The sequence below is a fragment of the Carcharodon carcharias genome (genome assembly GCF_017639515.1).
Source record: "Carcharodon carcharias isolate sCarCar2 chromosome 27 unlocalized genomic scaffold, sCarCar2.pri SUPER_27_unloc_1, whole genome shotgun sequence".
Lineage (NCBI taxonomy): Eukaryota > Metazoa > Chordata > Chondrichthyes > Lamniformes > Lamnidae > Carcharodon > Carcharodon carcharias.
In genome coordinates, this window is record NW_024470624.1 from 4,001,513 (window position 1) to 4,024,214 (window position 22,702).

The 22,702-nt window shown below is 44.3% G+C and overlaps 1 protein-coding gene and 1 pseudogene across 1 annotated transcript; one reads left to right on the top strand and one right to left on the bottom strand.

Annotated features, from left to right (window-relative positions):
• The window catches only part of LOC121273618, a 29,383-nt pseudogene extending 13,335 nt beyond the window's left edge, over positions 1-16,048 (top strand).
• Positions 1,486-3,493, bottom strand: LOC121273779 (gastrula zinc finger protein XlCGF8.2DB-like). Its single transcript, XM_041180944.1, has 2 exons — positions 2,066-3,493; positions 1,486-1,901 (listed from the first exon to the last, which is right to left on the bottom strand). Exon 1 carries the CDS (start codon positions 3,078-3,080, stop codon positions 2,367-2,369), a length of 714 nt encoding a protein of 237 aa, XP_041036878.1. The 5' UTR covers positions 3,081-3,493; the 3' UTR covers positions 1,486-1,901; positions 2,066-2,366.
• Positions 16,049-22,702: the final 6,654 nt, after the last annotated feature.

Consider the following 22,702-nt stretch of genomic DNA (forward strand, 5'->3'; position numbering starts at 1 on the left):
GTAGTCACTGGATTTGATTGTGACGCCCCCTTAGCAAAACAGTTTGTTAACTTCAGGTGTAAAGATTTAGACACCTGGATGACATACTGGGGAGGAGAATTGGTGAGTGTGAAACTGAACCCAAGAGTCAGTACCTTCAGAGGAGGAGAATTGGTGAAAAAGCTGGAGGAGGATAGTAGCATGAATTAGTGTTTCAATAATAGGGTGTAGGTAGCCTGTGATCACTGTCTCCTAATTTTTTTATTAGTTCCAGATGGATTAAAAGTATTCATTTAATACCTCAACCTCGGTCCCTTCATCCATGTGTTAATTTCCTTTTAGGTCCCTAATTGGACCTATTCCACTTTAACACCTTTTTACTATTTATACATCAATAGAAGACTTCGGGATTTCCCTTTATGTTGGCTGTCAGTCTTTTCTCATAATCCCTCTTCGATTCTTTAAGATGGTTTTTCACCTCCCCTCTGAACCGCCTGTATCCCTCTTGGTTCACAACTGTATTTTCTACCTGACACCTGTCATAAGCGCACTTTGTCTTCTTGATCTTCATTTCAATCTCCTTTTTCATCCAGGGAGCTCTGGATTTGTTTGCCCTACCTTCTCTTTCGATGAAATATACCTTGACTGTGCCCAAACCAATTGACTGGGAATCTGCAAAGCCCACTAGAGTCAACCAGGCGACACTTATTAAGAATGTTTCCCTCTCCATCACTTCACATCTGAAAGTTCAACTGGCAAATGGTGGAGCCAACTTGCTGCCAGAGCCAGGGTGTGAAGGGTGGACACTGAGAGGCTGTTTCCCCCTGGCTGGGGAATCTAGAACATGGGGGCACACTCTCAGGATAAGGGGCTGATCATTTCTGACTGAGGTGAGGAGAAATTTCTTCTCTCAGAAGCTTGTGAATCTTTGGAATTCTCTTATCCATCTGGTTCACCAATGCCTTTCAGGGAAGGAAATCTGCCGCCCTTACCTGGTCTGACCTACAAGTGATTCTGGACCCACAGGGAAGTGGTTGACCCTTAATTGCCCTCAGAAATGGCCAATCCAGACACACGGTTGTACCAAACTGTTACAGAAAACTCGAATCAGATAGACAGCAGCGGTCCCGGAAGATGGCTCACCACCCTCCTCTCATGGGCAATTAGGGATGGACAATAAATATTAGCTTTGATAGTGACACTCACATTCTGTGAAAAAATAAAAAAAGCTTCCAGTTCTGCCTCACTGCCCATGACAAAGTAGAAGAACAAACAGGCCATGCTGTCTCATTCAGTAACTTGAAAACACCCATTATCTGTTCACCTCTTCCTGAGCCTGACTGGCTTCTGCTGCCTCGCTCTCTGTGGAGATTCTCACTGACTGTTTCTGGTCACTTTTTTCCCCAGGCACCAAGCTAGAACGTTACCATCCTGGTCGGGACTGTCAGTGTTTAAGGAGAAATCTGAACACCCAGTGATTCACTGAAAGAGTTATGCCACAAAATATAATGTTTTTAAACAAAAACAAACTTTATTGTAAAGAAGAAAATTGAACAAACTACACACTATGAACTTAACATTGTTTTGTAATTATTTAAGTTGTAAACCCCGTTCTACCTTTGAGCATCATTCCATCAGCTTTTGGCTAAACGACCCTCCAAAATTTCTTTCAGACCTCACGACTGTGGATTCTTCAACTCAAGTGTGAGCCTCACTGCCTTCTTGACCTGACTTTGACCAGACAGACTGCTTCTCCCCAGCCTCCTCCAACTGCATCTTCACAGCTCTTTCCAAACTAACTGCTCAAGCTGACTGGTTCTACCACAAGGCCTTTCGCTGCGAGAGTCACTGTAGATTTCATCCTCCAACTCCAAGCTCAACAAATCTTCCAGCTTCTTTTCCACTCACCAACTTCAATTTAGCTGCAAATAAAACAAGAGCAAATCTGTGGCTGCTTTCTGTGAGAAACACCCAGATAAATTAAACAAAATAACATTCTAATCCTCCCACAGCCCATCTCCATGACAAAGTGGCATGCTTTAGGAGGTTCCAAACAGAAATGCAAACAAAATACCATTTCATTTACCTTCAAAACACCCTTTGTTCCTGTGATCTATATGAAATAAACAGCTAAATACTCGCAATTAGTCTCAGAGTATCAGCCCACTGGAAGCAAAGTCATGAGAACAGACAGTCCAGCAGAAAGAAACCCTCCATTGCCAACTGCCAGAACAAACATGGTTCAGTCTTGGATGGATTGACAGCAGCAAAATAGAATCCAACACTTGTAATCACTTGTGAACTTGCTGGTGCTTCCGCAGGTTGGATAATCGATTGAATCCCTTCCCACAAATGGGGCAGAGGAATGGCCTCTCCCCCATGTGAAGTCACCGATGGGTAAACAGGCTGGACAACTGAGTGAATCCCTTCCCACACTCTGAGCAGGTGAATGGCCTCTCCCCAGTGTGGACTCGCTGGTGTCGCAGCAGGTTGGATGAATCAGTGAATCCCTTCCCACACTTAGAACAGGTGAATGCTCTCTCCCCGTTGTGCACATGCTGGTGTTTTAGCAGGCTGGATGACTGAGTGAATCCCATCCCACACTCAGAGCAGGTGAATGGCCTCTCCCCAGTGTGAACTCGTTGGTGTGCCAGCAGGCTGGATGACTGAATGAATCCCTTCCCACACTCCAAGCAGGTAAATGGCCTCTCCCCAGTATGAATCTGCTGGTGTCTCAGTAGATGGGCTGACTGATTGAATCCCTTCCCACACTCGGAGCAGGTAAATGGCCTCTCCTCAGTGTGAAGTTGCTGGTGGTACAGCAGGGTGGACAAATCACTGAATCCCTCGCCACACTGAGAGCAGTTGAGCGGCCTGTCCCCCGTGTGAACTCGCTGATGTCTCAGCAGGTTGCATCGCTGAGTGAATCCCTGCCCACACTCCGAGCAGGTGAATGGCCTCTTACCGGTGTGACTGTGTCGATGGGTTTCCAGCTGACATGGGAATCTGAATGCTTTCGCACAGTCCGCACATTTCCATGGTTTCTCCATGTTGTGAGTGTCATTGGGTCTTCCAGCTTTGACAATGAGTTGAAGCCTCATCTACACACAGAACACATGTACAGTCTCTCCCTGTTGTGAATGGTGCAATGTTTTTTCAGGCTGTGTAACTGATTATAGCTCTTTCCAGAGTCAGTGCACTGGAAACACTCTCACTTGAGTGTCACAATGTCTTTAAGAGAGAAAGAGACCTGGGCCAACCTTTCCAGAGTCTGCACCCTCCTTGGATTTACTTCCTTTCCCTTCAGTTCCTGCAAGTCAACAATTTGCCCCCAGAATGAGAAAAGAAATGGAAAGGGGGGAACATTGATTTCCTCACAGATGTTGCCCAGAGGAGGAAGTTTTAGTCTGAAGCTCATTGTCCAACTTCCGCATTGTGACGTTTACAATGGAACTGTGCCTGAATCAGCCAATAGGAATCACTCTGCTCCGCAGTGACGTCCTCGGGTTCCAGTCTGCAGGCCAGGAGCGCGGACGCGGGAGCCACGACCCCACCATTGCTCCCCCTCCCCTTCCCCCTCCCCCTCCCCCTCTTCGAGCCAAGGTTTGCAGACAACCGGCTCCGGCCAGAGCAAGAAGCTGCTCGGAGCTCGGGAGAGTGGAAGCTGCGCATGTGCCGGAGAGAGCCCGCCCCTTTCCTTCATGCTGAGGGATTGACCAATGGGAAGTTGAAGGACCGGAAGGACTCTGGTCCTCCAGCCAATCAGAGCGCGGCCTTTGTGTGAATGAAGATTGAGCTTCACTCAGACTAAAATTTCCTCCTGTGTCCAACATCTGTGAGTAAAACACTTTCTTTTCTCCCCTTTCCATTTCTTTTCTAGTCTTGTAATAAAGTGATGTAGCTACATTATATATTTCCAGTCATAGAGTCATTATGGCACAGAAGGACTCCATTCAGCAACTCGACTCTGTGCCAACTCTCTGTAGAACAATCCAATCAGTCTTATTCACCCTCAATATCTCCATTCTCTCTCCCAGAAGTTTCCTTCAAGTGCCCATCCAATTTCATTTTTAAATTATTGATCTTCTCTGCTTCCTCCACCCATTAGGCAGCAAGTTCCAGGTCATGACTGCGTGCTGTCTACATTTTCATTATATTCTTTCACGGGGTCTGGACTGGTTAGACCAGCATTTTAAATGCCCATCCCTAACTGCCCTTGAGAAGGTGGTGGTGAGAGACCTTATTGAACCACTGCAGTCTATGTGGTGCAGGTACACCCAACATGCTGTTAGGGAAGGATTTCAAGGATTTTGACCCAACAGCAGTGAAGGAATGGCTGATATATTTCCTAGTCAGGATGGTGAGTGGGGCTTGGAGGGGAACCTGCAAGTGGTGGTGGTGTTCCGACGCATCTGCTGCCCTTGTCCTACTCGGAGGTAAATAAAGTTCTTCTTCACATTCCCCTTGTATCTTAAGCAAGTGATACAGTGCAGTATATGACACATTTTTCATGCTTTAACATGGACACATATGTGGTTGACCACTTGCTTGAAGATTTTCAGGTCTCTGTGCCCTGGAGAGGAAGCGCTGAGCATGGATCTATCGATCAGCATGAATCAGGAGAATTGGGAGGGTGTATTTAAGATAGAGCAGAGTGAGAATGGAGGGACAGTGTGTGGGACAAAGATTCACACCTTTTGGGGAGTGACAGAAGAAAGAATGTTCCACATGAACTAGAATTCTCAGTTCCAAAATTTTATCCTGTCTTGATTTTTACAAACTTTTTTACAGGCTATCAAAAGGAGAGAGTTTTCAGACAAAATTTTCAGAACAAACATCATGTCAAGATCTGACAGTGTCACTTGATTCATCAGAATGTGAATACTCTTAAGCTTTGAATCTAGAAGGGGAAATGTTTGTCTGTTCTGTCTGCTTCAAAAGATTTTAAACGTTATTGTGACTGGATAAGCATGAGACACACACACATCTAAGTAAGAGTGTTCCAGCGCACTGACTGTGGAAAGAGCTTTAACCAGTTAAACAACCTGAGAAAACATCACGGTGCAGAGAGACTGTCCAAGTATTCCGTGTGTGTTCGAGGCTTCAACTGATTGTCAAACCTTGAGATTCACAAGGGCGACCACACTATGGAGAAACCGTGGCAATGTGGAGACTGTGGGAAGCGCTATCGAATCCCATCTGAACTAGAAATTCATCATCGCATTCACACTGGGGAGAGGCCTTTCACGTGCTCCGAATGTGGGAAGGGATTCACTCGGTCATCCCACCTGCTGAAGCACCAGCGGGTTCACACTGGGGAGAGACCATTCACCTGCTCTGAGTGTGGGAAAGGATTCACTGGGTCATCCCACCTGCGGACACACCAGCGAGTTCACACCGGGGAGAGGCCGTTCACCTGTTCTGAGTGTGGGAAGGGATTCACTCAGTCACCCAACCTACTGACACACCAGCGAATTCACACTGGAGAGAGGCCGTTTAGCTGTTCTGTGTGTGGGAACAAATTCAGTCAGTTATCCAGCCTGCAGACACACCAGCGATTTCACACTGGGGAAAGGCCGTTCACCTGCTCTGAGTGTGGGAAGGGATTCGCTGACACATCGAGTTTGCTAACACACCAGCGACTTCACACCGGGGAGAGGCCATTCATCTGCTCTGAGTGTGGGAAAGGATTCACTCAGTTATCCCACCTGCAGAAACACCGGAGAATTCACACTGGGGAGCGGCCATTCACCTGCTCTGTATGTGGGAAGGGATTTGTTCATTTATCCAGCCTGCGGAGACACCAGCGAGTTCACAAGTGATCCCAGGGGTTGGATTCTGCTGTTATTGCTGCTGTTAATCACATCCAGGACTGAACCATGTTCATTCTGACGCTTGATGAAGTGGGAGTTTCTTTCTGCTGGACTGGCCGATCTCACGACTTTGCTTCCAGTAATGATCTTTGAGCCTGGGAGTGCAAATTTCCATTGAATTGATCTGCAACAGCGATGAAACACATTTGTTTTATCCTGGATGGTAAATTGTCTTTTTCCTACCACTACAGGTAGCTCTAAAATAAATACATTTGTCTCTGTTCCATTGAATCTACAGCACAGGGCCAGGCCATATGGCTCAATTGGTCTCTGTCAGTATTTATACTCCACATGTGCCTCCACCCACCCCTCTTCATCTCCCCCATCAGCATATCCTTCTATTCCTTTCTCCCTCATGTATGTATCTAGCTTCCCCTTAAATGTATTCATGCTATTCACCTCAACCACTCTCTGTGGTAGTGAGTTCCACACTCTCACCATTCACTGGGTAATGAGGTTTCTCATGAAATCCTGATTGGATTATTTAACCCCTTCATCATCTTAAAGATTTCTATCAGATCACCCTTCAGTCTTCTCTTTCCTAGAGAAAAGCAGCCCCAGCCTTTCCTGAGGGTTAAATGCTCTCATTTCTGGTATTCCCCTTGTGAATCTTTGTTGCCCTTTCTCCAGTGCCTCTATTTCCTTTTTCTAAATGGAGATCACAAATGTTGACAGTACTCCCAGTGTAGTTTAACCATGGTTCGAAACAAGTTGAACATAACCTCCCTGCGTTTCAATTCTATCCCTCGAGAATGGAACCCTATATCTGGGCCCCACACTTGAGGAAAGATGTGAAGTTCTTAGAGAGGGAGCAGAAGAGATTTACTAGAACTGCACCAGGGATGAGGGACTTCAGTTGGTTGGAGAGACTGGAGTAGCTGAAATTGTTCTCTTTAGATCAGGAGCCATTAGGACAGAGAAGGAGGCCATTCAGCCCATCGGGTCCATGCCGGCTCTCTGTAGAGCAAACCAGTCCCACTGTCCCGTGCTATCCCCATATCCCTGAAAGTTTATTTCCCTCAAGTCTCCACCCAATTTCCATTTGAATTCGTTCATCGTCTCCGCTTGCACCAACCACATAGGCGAGTTCCAGCTCATTATCACTCGCTGCATAAAACAGTTCCTCCTCATATCGCCCCTGCATCTCTTACACAAAACCTTAAATGTGTGTCCCCCTGGTCCTTGTACCATCAGCTGATGAGAACAGGTTTTCTTTGTCGATCTTATCTAAACTTGTCATAATCTTGTACCCCTCTATCAAATCTCCCCTCAACCTCCTGTGCTCGAAAGAAACCGAGCCCAGCCTGACATCTACAATAAAGAGCAAATACATTATGTTAATCTCTGAAATCAAATGGGAATGTTTGATTTCTGTTTTGAAGATATGAGGAAAATATTGTATTGGACAATAAAGGAATTGGAATAAATCACCCTGGATGTCGTTCAGTGGAATGTAACAATCTGGTTTCCACTTACATTCCAATGAAAGGCAAGAAAGTGGAGATAAAATGAATAAGTCGATTGCTGTATCTTGGCGAAATTTGTATCCTTTGCCTCTGAACTTCTTTAGAAAACCACACTCGGGTCTTCATTCTCTGATTGTTTTATTGATCCGAAAGGTGTAAAAGGGGCCAAACTTCAGCAGAAATCTGGCAGAGCTGAGAATAGATGACTTGCTATGTGGGAACAGGGAGATGAGCAGCTCCCAGAGGACAGAGAAAACAAGAGTGCCTTGAATCCTAGATGACACCTGGGAGTCAAAGCCACCATGTTTTTACTGCTTGGCATGGGAATGCTGACTCCCTGTACCGGGGACGGAGCGTGGGAAGCCAATTGTTTGAGAGTTTGACGTGGCTTGGGCGGGTACAGATGGTTCAATGACAGGTTTTGTAATTGGTCCGTTCAAATGTTAGCTCAGCAATGATTGGGTTAAATCAGTCTCCGTAGACTTTGTGATGTAAAAAGGTATTAGAAGGGATTCCCTGAGCACAGAGATTTGTAGAGGTTTTACATATTGCATTGACTGGTGCCATGGCATCTGGGGCAGACCAGGGAGCATTTACATGGAGATGGTTCTTCTACCCAGAGTGTAATGGTAATGCTGCTGCACTTTGATACTACTGCTCAGACATGAGCATGTGTCAGATCTTATTTATACTGAATAAAATCTAACCACTGTCACCAGTAAGGGTTATCACTGTGAATCATTTCAGAGTTTGGGATAAGGGGATAAAGGGCTAATTGACTCCCTGTACCCCATTTTCTAACATCGCTGTGTCAAAAATAAAATCTCATCTCCCCCTCTGGCTCCTTTGCCAATTACCTTAGAGGGACTCACTTTCTGTAAAAAAGTCTGCCAACCCCTCTCACCCACTTTCCCTAAAGTGCAGAAATCTAATCATGAGAAGCCCAGCAGAATAAAATATTTTTACTAAAAAAAAGTTTATTAATGAAACAGAACATGGTTAAAAAAAAACAAAAAATTACTTGAGGATCAAAGACAACCAGAGTAAAAGGATGTGCACAATATTCTGGACCCAAATGGTTTCTCTTCAGCTCCTCTGTACCCTGTTCCCGTGACTCCCCACTTTGGACACAGGGGCACTGAACCCCGGGGGTCGGGTCACCCCCTCCTGCGCCCCGATTGGTTGGAGGCCCATTTCCCAGTCAGTCCTCCAGCTCCTTCCTGTCTCTTTATTAGTGTGACACCCATGGCAGTTTCCCAACTGGGGCGCAGGCCCCGTTATTCTCAGCTAAATTCAGCCCTCAGCTCCGTCTCCTGGCTGTTGCTGACATGAGCATTAGGGAGACAGAAAGGTGCTGGAGGCTCAAATGGTAACTCAAAACTTGTGGCTCTAAACCAACACTTCAACATTTGTCCATCAAATACTTGTTATTTATACTGGGGTTTTTATTATGAGATTTAAACACCGGAGGCAAAGGGCGGAGGATTTTAAAGGGTAACTTTCTGTTACTAATGTTGTATTGTCTGCAGTGTCAGCCATGGCTCAGTGGATCACACTCCCACCTCTGGGTCAGAAGGTTGTTGCTTCAAGTCCCAGCCCAGGGGCCTGAGGACAAATATCACATCCAAACTTCTGAGTGCCAGCACTGGGGGAGTGCTGCACTGTCAGAGCTGCTGTCCTTGGACCCAACGGCCCTGTCTGCTGCTTCAGGTGGACTTACAACTTCCTGGAGCCACTATTTTGAAGAAGAGCAGGGGACTTATCCCCAGTGTCCGAGCGAAAATTTATCAATCACATCACTAAAAACAGATCATCTGATCATGACCACATTGCTGTTTGTGGGATCTTGCTGTGTGTAAATTGGTTGCTGCGTTTCTGAAATTACAACAGTGACTGCACTTCAAAAATATTTCATTAGCTATAAAGCACTTTGCAATATATTGTGGTCATGGAAGACACTATATAAATGCAAATTTTTAAATTTTACATTTATATTACATAATCCTGTTATCTGTAACTTAACTGATTTCCGCCATCCCTAACTTGCCATTTAATAAATTCGCTTATGGTTCGGAGAAGACATTGACTTTTACAACTTCAAGTGGGTGATCAGTCTGTAGAAGCATAACTCTCTCTGGCTCCTTCTTTGACAGTAATTCTTGTGGAATTCGGCCTCAGGAGTCTGGCTCCATCTTCAACAGTAATTTCCTTGGAACTTGGCCTCGGGAGTCTTCAGTACTTGGCTAGCAAGGAAGACCTTCAGAACCTCTACTTTTATCCCCAAAGTGACCATTACCTCACATCAGAGTTGGACCAGTTGTAAGATGACAATTGGTCAGTTTGGTTACTAGATTAATTTAATTGGATCCCCAATTACTTAAACCACCTTCTCTCATTAACTTAGACAGGAAGACAATAGAACTGTTTCATACTATCCCTTTATCTGATTCTATACAATCCCTTATTCATACAATTTCAAATGTTGAGGCTAATCAGAGCTTGAAGGTCTCTCTTGCCGGTACATTTATCATCATTGCACATTCTTTACAAACACAGCAATTAAGGTCTTACATTTTTACAGAAAATGAAATTCAGTCTTTTACTATAATTACTGATTAATAATTGTTACTCAGTTAAGGCTCACTACTTATTCAATCATCTATTTCCGACTGGTCGCTAATTAATACAGTAATCTTGAATTAACACATTTGGTTAATACAAGATATATTGGTTCAAAAAGACAGCTTGTGGAAGACAATAGCTTTATTTCTTACTGATTTTGATTATTTTGAAAAATGAGTTTTATTCTTGAGCTGGACTTTAACAGAATATGAAGTCCTGGAGCTTATCAAAATTAAAAAAGAATGTCTTTGTTTAAACAATTACTGCTAGCTCTGCAGTGTCGAGAAACATTTAGGTTTATACAGTGTTAATTTTTAACATAAAGATCCAGCCTTTACAAAGTAATTATCTCTTACATTGCAAGGTTCATTACTGAATAATCATTTGTTTCATGACTGCCTTTCAATACGAAATCAATATATAGTTAATAAAGTTACAGAATATGAAATGGCTGCAGCAAGCCACATGTTAGGGTTTAAAATGGCTTCCTTGACCTTGTTACTCGTAACAGTGAATATGGTATGAAAGTGATTGAATTTTAAAAGTAAATTTGGTTATCCAGGCCTACGTACAGTTTCCTACATTACAACTGTAACTATACTTCAAATGTGCTTTGTTGACTGTAAAACATTTTAGGAGGTCCTGTGGTCATGAGAGGTGCTATAGAAATGCAATTTATTTCTAATTGTCTGCATACTTGGATATTTAAGCTCAGTCCCCTCATCAAAATCATTGATAAAGATTGAGCTTTAATTTTGTGTAATAACCATGTCTTTGATGCCATTTTGAATACTCTGTGAAAATCAAAACACAGTCATATCCTGAATTATTTGTATGAAAACACAGCGAATTGTTGTGATGTGGAATGCACTGCCTGAAAATGGTGCGAGGAGCAGATTTGAATCTATCTTTGAAAAGGGAACAGGACAGATCGTTGAAAGAAAAACAAAACTATAGGACAATGGGATGAATTGGATAGCTCTTTCAAAGAGCCAGCATGGGCACAATGGGCCAACTAGCCTCCTTCTGTGTTCTGTGAGCCTCGTGTGCAGTTAAAGTGATGGTAATGACCTGGAATCCACTTCCTATGAATGTGGTAGAAGCAGAGATGATGGAATGTTTTTGAAACGAGATTGGATGGGCACTTGAGAGAAATAAACCTCCAGGGATACGGGGAACGAACGGGGCAATGGGACTGACTGGTTTGCTCTACAGGGAGCCGGCATGGACTCAATGGGCTGAATGGCCCTATTCCCTACCCTAATGACTCTATGATCCACAGAGAGAAATTTCAGTTGCTCTAGACTCTCCATTAACTAAACCCCTTATTCCTGGTGCCTTTCTCATAAATCCTCTCTCCAGTCTCTCTGAGAGCTTCACATCTTTCTTAAAGTGTGGAACCCAAATATAGGGTTCCATTCTAGAGCGAAAGATAGATTTGAAAAGCAGGGAGGTTATGTTCAACTTGCTGCAAACCATGATTAGCCTACGCTGGGAGTACTGTCAACATTTGTGATCTCCATTTAGAAAAAGGAAATAGAGGCACTGGAGAAGGGGCAACAAAGATTCACAAGAATGATATCAGAACTGAGAGCATTTAACCCTTAGGAAAGGCTGGGCTGCTTGAATACATTTAAGGGGAAGTTAGATACACATATGAGGGAGAAAGGAATAGACAAATTTGCTGATGGGGGTGGGGGAGATGAAGAGGGGTGGGTGATGTTTCATGTGGAGCAGAAGTACTGACATAGACCAACTGAGCTGACTGGCCTGGCCCTGTGCTGTAGACTCAATGGAACAGAGACAAATGTATTTCTTTTAGATCTACCTGTAGTGGTAGAAACTCGCTGGTGTCTTAGCCGGGTGCATGAGTGGCTGAATCCCTTCCCAACCTCAGATCAGGTGAACAGTCTCTCCTCAGTGTGAATTCGATGATCAGTTGCAGCCTCATCCATAGGTAATCAGACCCTGACAATTTCTACTTGCTTTCAGCCATTTCTCACAAAAGCTACTCAGATTGTAGGTTTCTGTCTGAAATTTTACTTTCCTATATAGTTCAAACTTCAGTATTAGACCAGCTTTCTCTGTTACTATGTTCTAATCCTGACAGCCTTAGGGTGGAGTCAATCATTATTTTTGTATAGATTTATTCACAGAGTGAAATATTACAGGTATATTCCTCCTGACTCCACACTATGTCAGTAAGTCTCTATTCATGTGTACTCATGTAAATATCCAATCAATATCTACTTAACCTGAATAGAGACAGTTAACACCCACAATCAGAATATCTAAAAAATCTCTAATTGGTGTGACTGCCATGGTGTCTCAGCAGCTCCAATGAACAAGTGAATCCCTTCCCACACACACAGCAGGTGAATGGCCTCTCCCCAGTGTGAACTCGCCGGTGTGTCTGCAGGTGCACTGACTGAGTAAATCCCTTCCCACACTCAGATCAGGTGAATGGCTTCTCCCCGGTGTGAACTCGCTTGTGTCTCTGCAAGTTGGATGAATCAGTGAATCCCTTCCCACATACAGAGCAGCAGAATGGCTTCTCTCCATTGTGAACTCGCTGGTGTAGCTTCAGGTTGGATGACTTAATAAATCCCTTCCCACACACAAAGCAGGTGAACGGCCTCTCCCCGGTGTGTACATGTCGATGAGTTTCCAGATCTGATGGGGCTTTGAATCCCATCCTACAATCCCCACATTTCCACCGTTTCTCCTTGGTGGGTGCCCTTGTGACTACTGAGGTTTGAATATCAGCTGAAGCCTCATCCACATGCAGAACACGTGGATAGTCTCTCCCTGCTGTGAATGGTGTGATTTATTTTGGGCTGTGTAACTGATTAAAGTTCTTTCCGCTGTTAATGCGCTGGAACCCACTCACTCAGATGTCTGCATCTCAATGCTTTTCCAGTCACACTGATGTCTAAAATCTTTTGATGTGGACAGAACAGGGAAACATTTCTCCTTCTCTATTCAAAGACCAATGATATTCAGGTCCTGGTGAACTGAATGACTTGTCAGATTCTGATGTGATGTTTGGTTTGAGATTTCTGTCTGTAAATTCTCCTCTTCTAATATCCTGTAAAAGGAGTTTACAAAAGTCAGTGCAGGGTAGAAATTCAGAACAGACAATTTGAGTTTTTCTGGAACATTATTTTCTCTCTCATTCCCCAAAAGTTGTAAATCTCCAACCCACACATTTTCTCTCTGTTCTCACTCTGTGTACCTGATATTCACCCTCCCAATTGTCCTGAAGGTGCCAGTTTATGCTGATCGACAGATCCATGCTCAGCATTTGCTGTCCTGTACACAGGGACCCTAAGATCTTCATGCAGGCTGCTTGCCATATATCTGTCTATATTACTGGACTAAAATTGTGTGCAATATTCAGTAATGTCAGACTTATTAGAGATATGGTGGTGGGGGGAGTGAGGGAGAATTTTATTCAGGGAGCGAGTAGACATGTCTGACAACAACACGAGACCTAGAAATTCAGAACAGACAATTCTAGTTGCTTTGATCCCTGTGACTTGAAATATAGATTATATATATGTGTGTGTATATATAAATATGTTACATCGCTACAATGCTATGGGACCAGTAATATTATCTCATGAAGTTTATGACAGACCCAGAAATAATTTGGGCTCCGCGACCTCGTCTGGTCAAACAGGGATTGACCAATGGAGAGAGATGAGAGACCGCAGGCCAGGCGCACAGACACGGGAGCCCCGCCCCCACCCATTGTTCCCCCTCCCCCTCCAACTCCTCGAGCCAAGGTTTCCAGGCAACCCGCTGACGGCTCCGGCCAGAGCGAGAAGCCGCTCGGAGAACTCGGGAGAGGGGAAACTGCGCATGTGCGGGGAGAAAACGCTCCTTCCCGTCATGTTGAGGTGTTGACCAATGAGAAGAGTTGGAGGACCGGAAGGACCGTGGTCCTCCAGCTAATCAGGGCGCGGGCTTTCTGTGAATGAAGATTGAGCTTCACATAGACTAAAACTTCCTCCTGTGTCCAACATCTGTGAGTAAAACACTTTCTTTTCTCCCCCTTTCCATTTCTTTTCTCATTCTGGGGGGAAATTGTTGACTTGCAGAAACTGAAGGGAAAGGAAGTGAATCCAGGGAGGGTGCAGACTCTGGAAAGGTTGGCCCAGGTCTCTCTCTCTCTCTCTTAAAGACGTTGATACCCTTTGCTCCCTCAGCTTGACACATGTATTTGTCTGGCTAAAAGGATGGTCTCTTTCCAAATGTTCCCAATTAAAGGGATGGTTTCCCTAGGAGATGGCTGACATTTAAGGGGACAGTAAATTAATACAGGACAGAGATATGTCTAGTTTGTTATTTTGTACATATTAGATATATTATTTATGGTTCTCTAGTTATATTTATATTTCTAGCCTAGTAATATATGAGGCAGGTAAATACATAATATATTGTTATCGTTCTCTAATAAAGTACATTTATTATCATTTCTAGTTTTGTAATATAGTACTGTAGCTACGTTATATATTTCCAGTCATGGAGTCATTAGGACACAGGAATCCATTTGGCAACTCGAATTGATGCCGACTCTGTAGAGCAATCCAGTCAGTCTCATTCCCCCTCTTCCCTGCCGCCCCCCCCCCCCCGCCCCCCAATTACACTGCAAATTTATTTTATTCAAGTGCCCATCCAATTTTCTTTTGAAATTACACTACCCTTGTAGGCAGTGAGTTCCAGGTCATGACTACTCACTGCCCAAATAAGTTTCTTCCTTACCCCACCCCTGTATCTCTAATCAAGGAATAGAATGCTGCAGATTACACACATTGTTTAATCCACTAAATATGTAAATATACATTTAGACTAGCAGCTTGCATTAAGATTTTCAGTTTTCTGTGTCCGGGACAAGAAGCGGTGATCTTGGGTCTGCCGATCAGCATGAATCAGCACCTTCAGGAGAATTGGGAGGGTGTATATTAGGCACAGCAAAGTGAGAATTCAGGGAGTATGTCTGGGAAGACTTTTGGGGAATGACAGAGGAAATAATGTTCCATAGAATCTAGAACAATCTGTTCTGAATTTCTATCCTGCACTGACAGTGATGACCTTTGCAAACTCCTTTTACAGGATATTAGAAGGGGAGGATTTGCAGACAGAAATCTGAAACCAAACAACACATCAATCCTGCCAGCGGCATCAGTTCATCGGGAGTTGAATGTCATTGGCCTTTGAATTTCGAAGGAGAAAGGCTTTTCTGTTCTATCACCTTCTGAAGTTTTCAAGCATCAGTGTGACTGGAAAAAACCTGAGAAACACACACCCGAGTGAAAGTGTTCCAATGAGCTGACTTTGGAAAGAGTTTTCACCAGTTACAGTGTGTGAACGTGGCTCCAACTGATTGTCAAACCTGGAGGTACACAAGGATACCCGCACCATGGAGAAACGGTGGAAATGTGGGGATTGTGGGAAGGGATTCCGGTCCCCATCTGAGCTGGAAACTCATCGTCGCTATCACACTGGGGAGAGGCCGTTCAGCTGCTCTGACTGTGGGAAGGGATTCACTAATCCATCCGATCTGCAGGCACATCAGCGAGTTCACACTGGGGAGAGGCCATTCACCTGCATTGAGTGTGGGAAGGGATTCACTCGGTCTTCACACCTGTTGACACACCAACAAGTTCACAGCGGAGAATGGCCATTCACCTGCTCTGAGTGTGGGAAGGGATTCACTCAGTTATCCCACCTTCAGACACACCAGCGAGTTCACACCGGGGAGCGGCCATTCACCTGCTCTGTGTGTGGGAAGGGATTCACTGATTCATCCAACCTGCTGAGGCATCAGCGAGTTCACACTGGAGTGAGGCCATTCACATGCTCTGAGTGTGGGAAGGGTTTCACTCGGTCATCCTACCTGCGGACACATCAGCAAGTTCACAATGGAGAGTGGCCATTCACCTGCTCCGATTGTGGTAAGGGATTCACTCAGTTATCCCACATGCAGACACATCAGCGAGTTCACACTGGGGAGAGGCCATTCATCTGCTCTGAGTGTGGAAAGACGTTCACTCAGTTAGCCCACCAGCTGAGACACCAGCGAGTTCACAAGTGATTCCAGAGGTTGGATTCTGCTGTTATTGCTGCTGTTAATCACACCCAGGACAGAACCATGTTTATTCTGACTCTTGGTGAAGTGGGAGGGTCGGAGGGATTCTTTCTGCTGGACTGACCAGTCTCATGACTTTGCTTCTAGTAGGTTGATGCTCTTTGTGCCTGGGAGTGCACATTTCCACTGAAATGATTTGCAAAATCTGATGAAATACATTTATTTTATCCTGGATAGTAAATAGTGTTTTTCCTACCACTACAGGTAGATCTAAAATAAATAAATTTGTCTCTGTTCCATTGAGTCTACAGCACAGGGCCAGGCTAATTGACTCAATTGGTTTCTGTCAGTATTTATTCTCCACATGTACCTCCACCCACCCCTCTTCTTCCACCCCCATCAGCATATCCTTCTATTCCTTTCTCCCTCATGTATGTATCTAGCTTCCCCTTAAATATATTCATGCTGTTCACCTCAACCACTCGCTGTGGTAGTGAGTTCCACATTCCTACCACTCGCTGGGTAAAGAGGTTTCTCGTGAAATCCCTATTGGATTATTGATCCCCTTCATCATCTTAAAGACTTCCATCAGGTCACCCTTCAGTCTTTTTTCTAGAGAAAAGCAGCCCCAGCCTTTCCTAAGGGTGAAATGCTCTCAGTTCTGGTATTATTCACATAATCACATAATCATTATGGTGCAGAAGGATTTGGCCCATCGAGTCTGCACTGGCTCTCTGAAAGAGCGTTCTGCCTAGTCCCACTCCCCTGCCTTATCCCCATTGTTATGATGTGGTAGGTGGTATTTGCCAGGTTGACCAAATCCCAAAGAGATACTTGGCCAAGCTATTAGAACAATTTTGCAATTTGTATTGATTACAAGAAGGTTCATGCACTGAAGTCAGAAGTAAAGAGTCCACTACCAGCTTTAGGGATTTTAACGATTAAATCAAAACATTTATTAACAAAAGAAAAGAAAACTTAAACACACAAGATGACAGTTACACAGTTACACTGATAACAGCGCCCACAAGATGTCTAATTAACTAGACTCCCAGCTACGCACCTGTTTGAGGCAACTGTCCAAATTGATTCTTCATGAATCAAACATCCAGCAATATTACCACAAGCACACACTGTTGCTATCAGGGCGGTATTTCACAGCTTCTTTCTCCCTCTCCCTCGACAATGGAATTTCAAGGTTTCTAACATAACCTTGCACTCTGGAACGCAAGCACTTCTTTGGGGTGACCAGAGGCTGCTTCTTCACAAGTCTGTTTTACACAGTCAAGATCTCACATGGCCACTCCCCATACAGCTTCCCATCTTTCTGTTAATATATTTCTTCCCTTTTGATCTGTAAGTCCCATTGTTTCACCCTTTCTCTAGAAGTCACTTTTGCCAAAATATAAAAATCTTTCATGTTGTCCTTATGTCCAGCACTTTCGGGAAAAAATAAACTTAATAACTTTGCCTTACTTATCTTGTCAGTTGGAAAACATCTCATCATGTCCTTTTGAAAATCAAACAACCTCTCAACTCATCTCTAAATACAAATTCCATTCACACTGTATCTGCTGGGACTTAATCCAGCTTACCCATCTCCATTTCAAATGCCTGTTTTACACCTAATCCCTTTGATGATTTAAACCTTGCAGTCTGACTGTCTGCAGTTTGATGAAATTAGCCACACATTCAGCCCCCATAAGCCTGCTTTAAAGCATCCCACAGTAAAATTAGGAGAAAAAAGATATTTCCTTTACACCGTAACCTTGCACATTTTTTCTATTCAGATAGCAATCCAATTCCCTTTTGAACGCATTGATTGAACCTGCCTCCACCACCCTCTCAGGAAGTTCATTCCAGACTCCAACCACCCTCTGGGTGAACAAGTTTCTCCTCACATCACAATTTACTCCTTTTGACAATTGTTTTGAATCAGTGCCCTCCAGTTCTTGTGTTTTCTTGAGTGGAAACGGTTTCTCACTATTTACCCTGTTCATACCCCTCTGGATCTTGAATATCTCTATCAAGTCTCCTCTCAGCCTTCTTTTCTTCAAGGAAAACAGTCCCAACCTCTCCAGTCTATCCTCATAGCTACAGTTCATTATCCCTGGAATCATTCTTGTGAATCTCCTCTGTACTCCAATTCCTTCACATCCTTCCTCGAGTATGGTGCCCAAAACTGGATACAGTACTCTAGATGAGGCCTTACTCGTGTCTTATGGTGTCTCCTTATTCTTGTACTCAATGCCTCTCTTAATAAAGCCTAAGATACGATATGCTTTATCAACTGCGCTCTCAACATGCCCTGCCATCTTCAGTGACATATGTACATATACACCGAGGTCCCTGTCTTCCTGCACCTTCTTTAGAGTTTCTACCTTTATTTTATACTGTTTCTCCCTATCCTTCCTGCCAAAATAAATCACCTCACAGTTCTCTGCATTGAACTGCATCGACCACATCTGCCCAATCCACTAACATGTCTATGTCCTCTTGAAGTTCGAGAGTATCCTCTTCACATTTGATAATGTTTCCAATCTTCGTATCATCTGCAATTCTTGAGAATCTTCGTTACACCAGTCAGCCCTATTTCCCCGTTCTATCCCCATATCTCTGCACGTTTATTTCCTTCAAGTGCCATCAAATTTCCTTATGAAACTGTTCACTGTCTCTGCTTCCACACCCCATCCCCCCGAAAGGCAGTGAGTTCCAGGTCATTACCACTCGCTGTGTAAAAATATTCTTCCTCTCATCCCCCCTATATCTCCTGTCCAAAACTTTAACTCTGTGTCCCCCTCGTCCTTGTACCATCAGCGAATGGGAACAGCTTTTCTTTGTCCACCTTATCTAAACCTGTCATAATCTTGTACACCTCTATCAAATCTCCCCTCAGCCTCCTTTGCTCCAAGGAGAACAACCCCAGCTTCTCCAACCTAACCTTGTGGTTAAAATCCCTCATCCCGGGAACCATTCTGGTAAATCTCCTCTCCACCCTCTCAGGGACACTCACATCCTTCCTAAAGTGTGGCGACCAGAACTGGACTCAATACTCTAGTTGTGGTCTAACCAGAGCTTTATAAAGGTTCAGCAAAACCTCCCTGCTTTTGTTCTCAATCCGTCTATTTCTGAAGCCCAAGATCGCATGTGCTTTGCGAATTCCTCTCTCACTCTGTCCTGCCACCTTCAATGATCTCTGCACATGAACCTCTAGGTCCCTCTGTCACTGCTCACTCTTTAGAACTGTGCCATTAAGTCTGTATTTCCTCTTCCTACCCCCTCTGCCAAATCACATCACCTCCCACTTCTCTGTATTAAATTCCATCTGCCACTTCAGAGAATGTTAAGGGGAGATTTAAGTGTTAAAATAAACACACAGAGAAGATGAGGCACTGCTTTCTTTAATATGTCACCCACAATTGAAGATGACCCTTCCATTTAAATGTACACAAGGCTCATAGAGCACAGAAGGAGGCTATTTGGTCCATCATGCTCCTGCTGGCTCTTTGAAAGAGCTGTCCAATTAATCCCATCACCCTGCAATTTTCATTTCCTTTCAAGAATCTGTCCCATTCCCTTCTGAAAGATACAGTTGAATTTGCTTCCAGCGTGTTTTCAGGCAGTGAATTCCAAATCACAACAACTCGCTGTGTTTTCTTTAACAATTCAGGATATTGTGTTGAACATCTTATTGGAAAGAAGGCTGCTCCAACACTGCAACACTCCCTCAATGCAAGTTTTGATATTTGTCATGTCCCTGGACCCCGACTTGACACCACAACCTTGAGGCTCAGAGGTGAGAGTGTGATCCACTGAACCTCGACCGATGCTGTATACAATACAAAGTTGGAAAGGGAAAGTTACCCTTTAAAAAAAGTTACCCCCACCCTTTGCCTCCAGTGTCTAAATCATATAATAAAAACCCCAGTATAAATAACAAGTGTTTGTTCAGAGCCACTAGTTTCCACTTCCCATCTGAGCCTCCAGAACCTTTCTGTCTCTCTATTGCTCATGTCAATGACAGCCAGGCGATGGAGCTGAGGGCTGAATTTAGCTGAGAATAATGGGGCTTGCGCCCCAGTTGGGAAAGCGACATGGGTGTTGCACTGACAGAGAGACAGGAAGGTGCTGGAGGACTGACTGGGAAATGGGCCTCCAACCAAATTGGGGCCCGGGATGGGGTGACCAGGGCTGATGATGACCCGACCCCCAGGGTTCAGTGCCTCTGTGAGCAGGTTATAGAGCAGATGAAGAGAAACCATTTGGGTCCAGAACATTGTGCACATCCTTTTACACTGGTTGTCTCTGATCCTCAAGTAATTTTCTGTTTCTTTTAACCATGTTCTGTTTCATTAATAAACTTTGATCAGTAAAAATATTTGATTTTTCTGGACTTTTCATGTTTAGATTTCTGCACTTTAGGGAAAGTGGGTGAGAGGGATTGGCAGGCTCTTTAACAGAAAGTGAGTCCCTCTAAGGTAATTGGCAAAGGAGCCAGAGGGGGAGATGAGATTTTATTTTTGACACAGCAATGTTCGAAAATGGGGGTCAGGGAGTCAATTAACCCTTTATCCCCTTATCCCAAACTCTGAAATTGGTGACAGTGGATCATTAAAACATTTGGTCAATGAAGACCCAAACCACAAATTCCCATCCTGTCACCTGTCAACCTTCCTCACCCAGAGAGTAATCACAACAGGAATAAAAACAGGAGAAGTGTAACAATCCAGTTAAAAATAAATGCACAGCCAGTCATAGTTTTTAATTAAATGTCACTAATTAGCAAGAAAACCTGAAGTAGGGGGTCTCCCAGGATTCTTGCAGTCCACAGCTTGATGGGGAGGAGAACTCTCTCTCCGACCCCTCTCTCAATTTCACTCCATTATTTTCCAGTTCTGTTCTGGACCCACCTGGGGTAACATCTACTCGATCTTTTCTTCTGAAGGAGCACTGTGAGTTCTCGGTTACTCAAGGTTACTCGGTTACATAAGGACATAAGCTTTAAGCAACAGACCGGCCAGTCGAGCAGAAAGAAACCCACTGACCCTCCCACTTCACCAACTGTCAGAATGAACATGGTTCAGTCCTGGGTGTGATTAACAGCAGCAATAACAGCAGAATCCAACCCTGTAATCACTTGTGAACTCGCTGGTGTCTCAGCAGGTGGCATGACTGAGTGAATCCTTTCCCACACTCAGAGCAGGTGAACGGCATCTCCCCAGAGTGAAGTCGCTGGTGTGTCCGCAAGTTAGATGAATCATTGAATCCCTTCCCACACTCAGAGCAAGTGAATGGCCTCTCCCCAGTGTGAATGAGCTGGTGAGTCAGCAGGTTTGGTAAGTGAATGAATCCCTTCCCACACTCAGAGCAGGTGAATGGCCTCTCCCCTGTGTGAACCCGCTGGTGTCTCCGCAGGATGGATGAATCACGGAATCCCTTCCCACATTCAGAGCAGGTGAATAGCCTCTCCCCAGTGTGAACTCACCGGTGTCTCCACAGACTGGATGACAAACTAAACCTCTTTGCACAGTAAGAACAGCTGAATGGTCTCTCCTCAGTATGAATGTGCTAGTGGAACATCAATTCCCGAGAGCTTTTGAAGCCACTCCCACAGTCAGAGCATTTAAAGGGTCTCTCACTGGTGTGAGTGACATGGTGTGTCAGCAGGCTAGATGACTGAGTGAATCGCTGCCCATACACGGTGCAGGTGAATGGCCTTTCCCTGGTGTGAACTCACTCGTGTGTCAGCAGGGCGGATAAATCACTGAATCCCTTCCCACACACAGAGCAGATGAATGGCCTCTCCCCAGTATGACTGTGTCGATGAGCCTCCAGCTTTGAAGGGAATCTGAATCCCTTCCCACAGTCCCCACATTTCCACGGTTTCTCCATGATGCAGGTGTTCTTGTATCTCTCCAGGCTCAATGATCAGTTGAAGCCTCATCCTCACACAAGATACATGTACAGTTTCTCATCACTGCGAATGCTTCAATGTTTTTATCAACTGAGTAACTGGTTAAAACTCTTTCCACACTCAGTGCGCTGGAATACTCTCACTCGCACATATGTGTGTGTCTTCCCACTGTTCCAGTCACACTGATCATTAAAACATTTTGAAGCAGGCAGAACAAGGAAATATTTCTCTCTGATGATATTCGGGTCCCAATAAATGAAGCCACTCTCTCATATTTTGACATGAAATTTGGTTTGAGACTTCAGTCTGCAAATCATCCCTTTCTCATATCCTGTAAAAGGAGTTTACAAATAGCGTTATTGTCAGCACAAGATAGAAAATCAGAACACACAAGTTTAGTTTCAGTGTATCACTCCTTCCTCTCTCATTCCCCCAGTGTCTATTCCAGACACACACTCTCTTTTCTCACTTAGCTGTACCGAATATACACCCTTCCAAATCTCCAGAAGAAGCGATTCATGCTGATTGACAGATCCATGGTCATTACTTCATGTCCTGGAGACAGAAATGTAAATCTTGATGCAGAGTGTAAATATGGAGGGGGATGTGAGGATAAACTTTGTTTAGGAAGCAACTAGTCATGACCTGGAGCTCTCTGCCTGGGCAGCTGGAGGTAGCAGAAGTGATCAATATTTCGGATTGAAATTAAATGGGCACTTGAAGGAGATAAACTTGCAGGGGAACAGGGGGAATG

Coding starts and splice junctions, on each gene's coding strand:
- LOC121273779 (XM_041180944.1), bottom strand. CDS start 3,080: ATGAGGCTTCAACTCATTGTCAAAGCTGGAAGACCCAATGACACTCAC.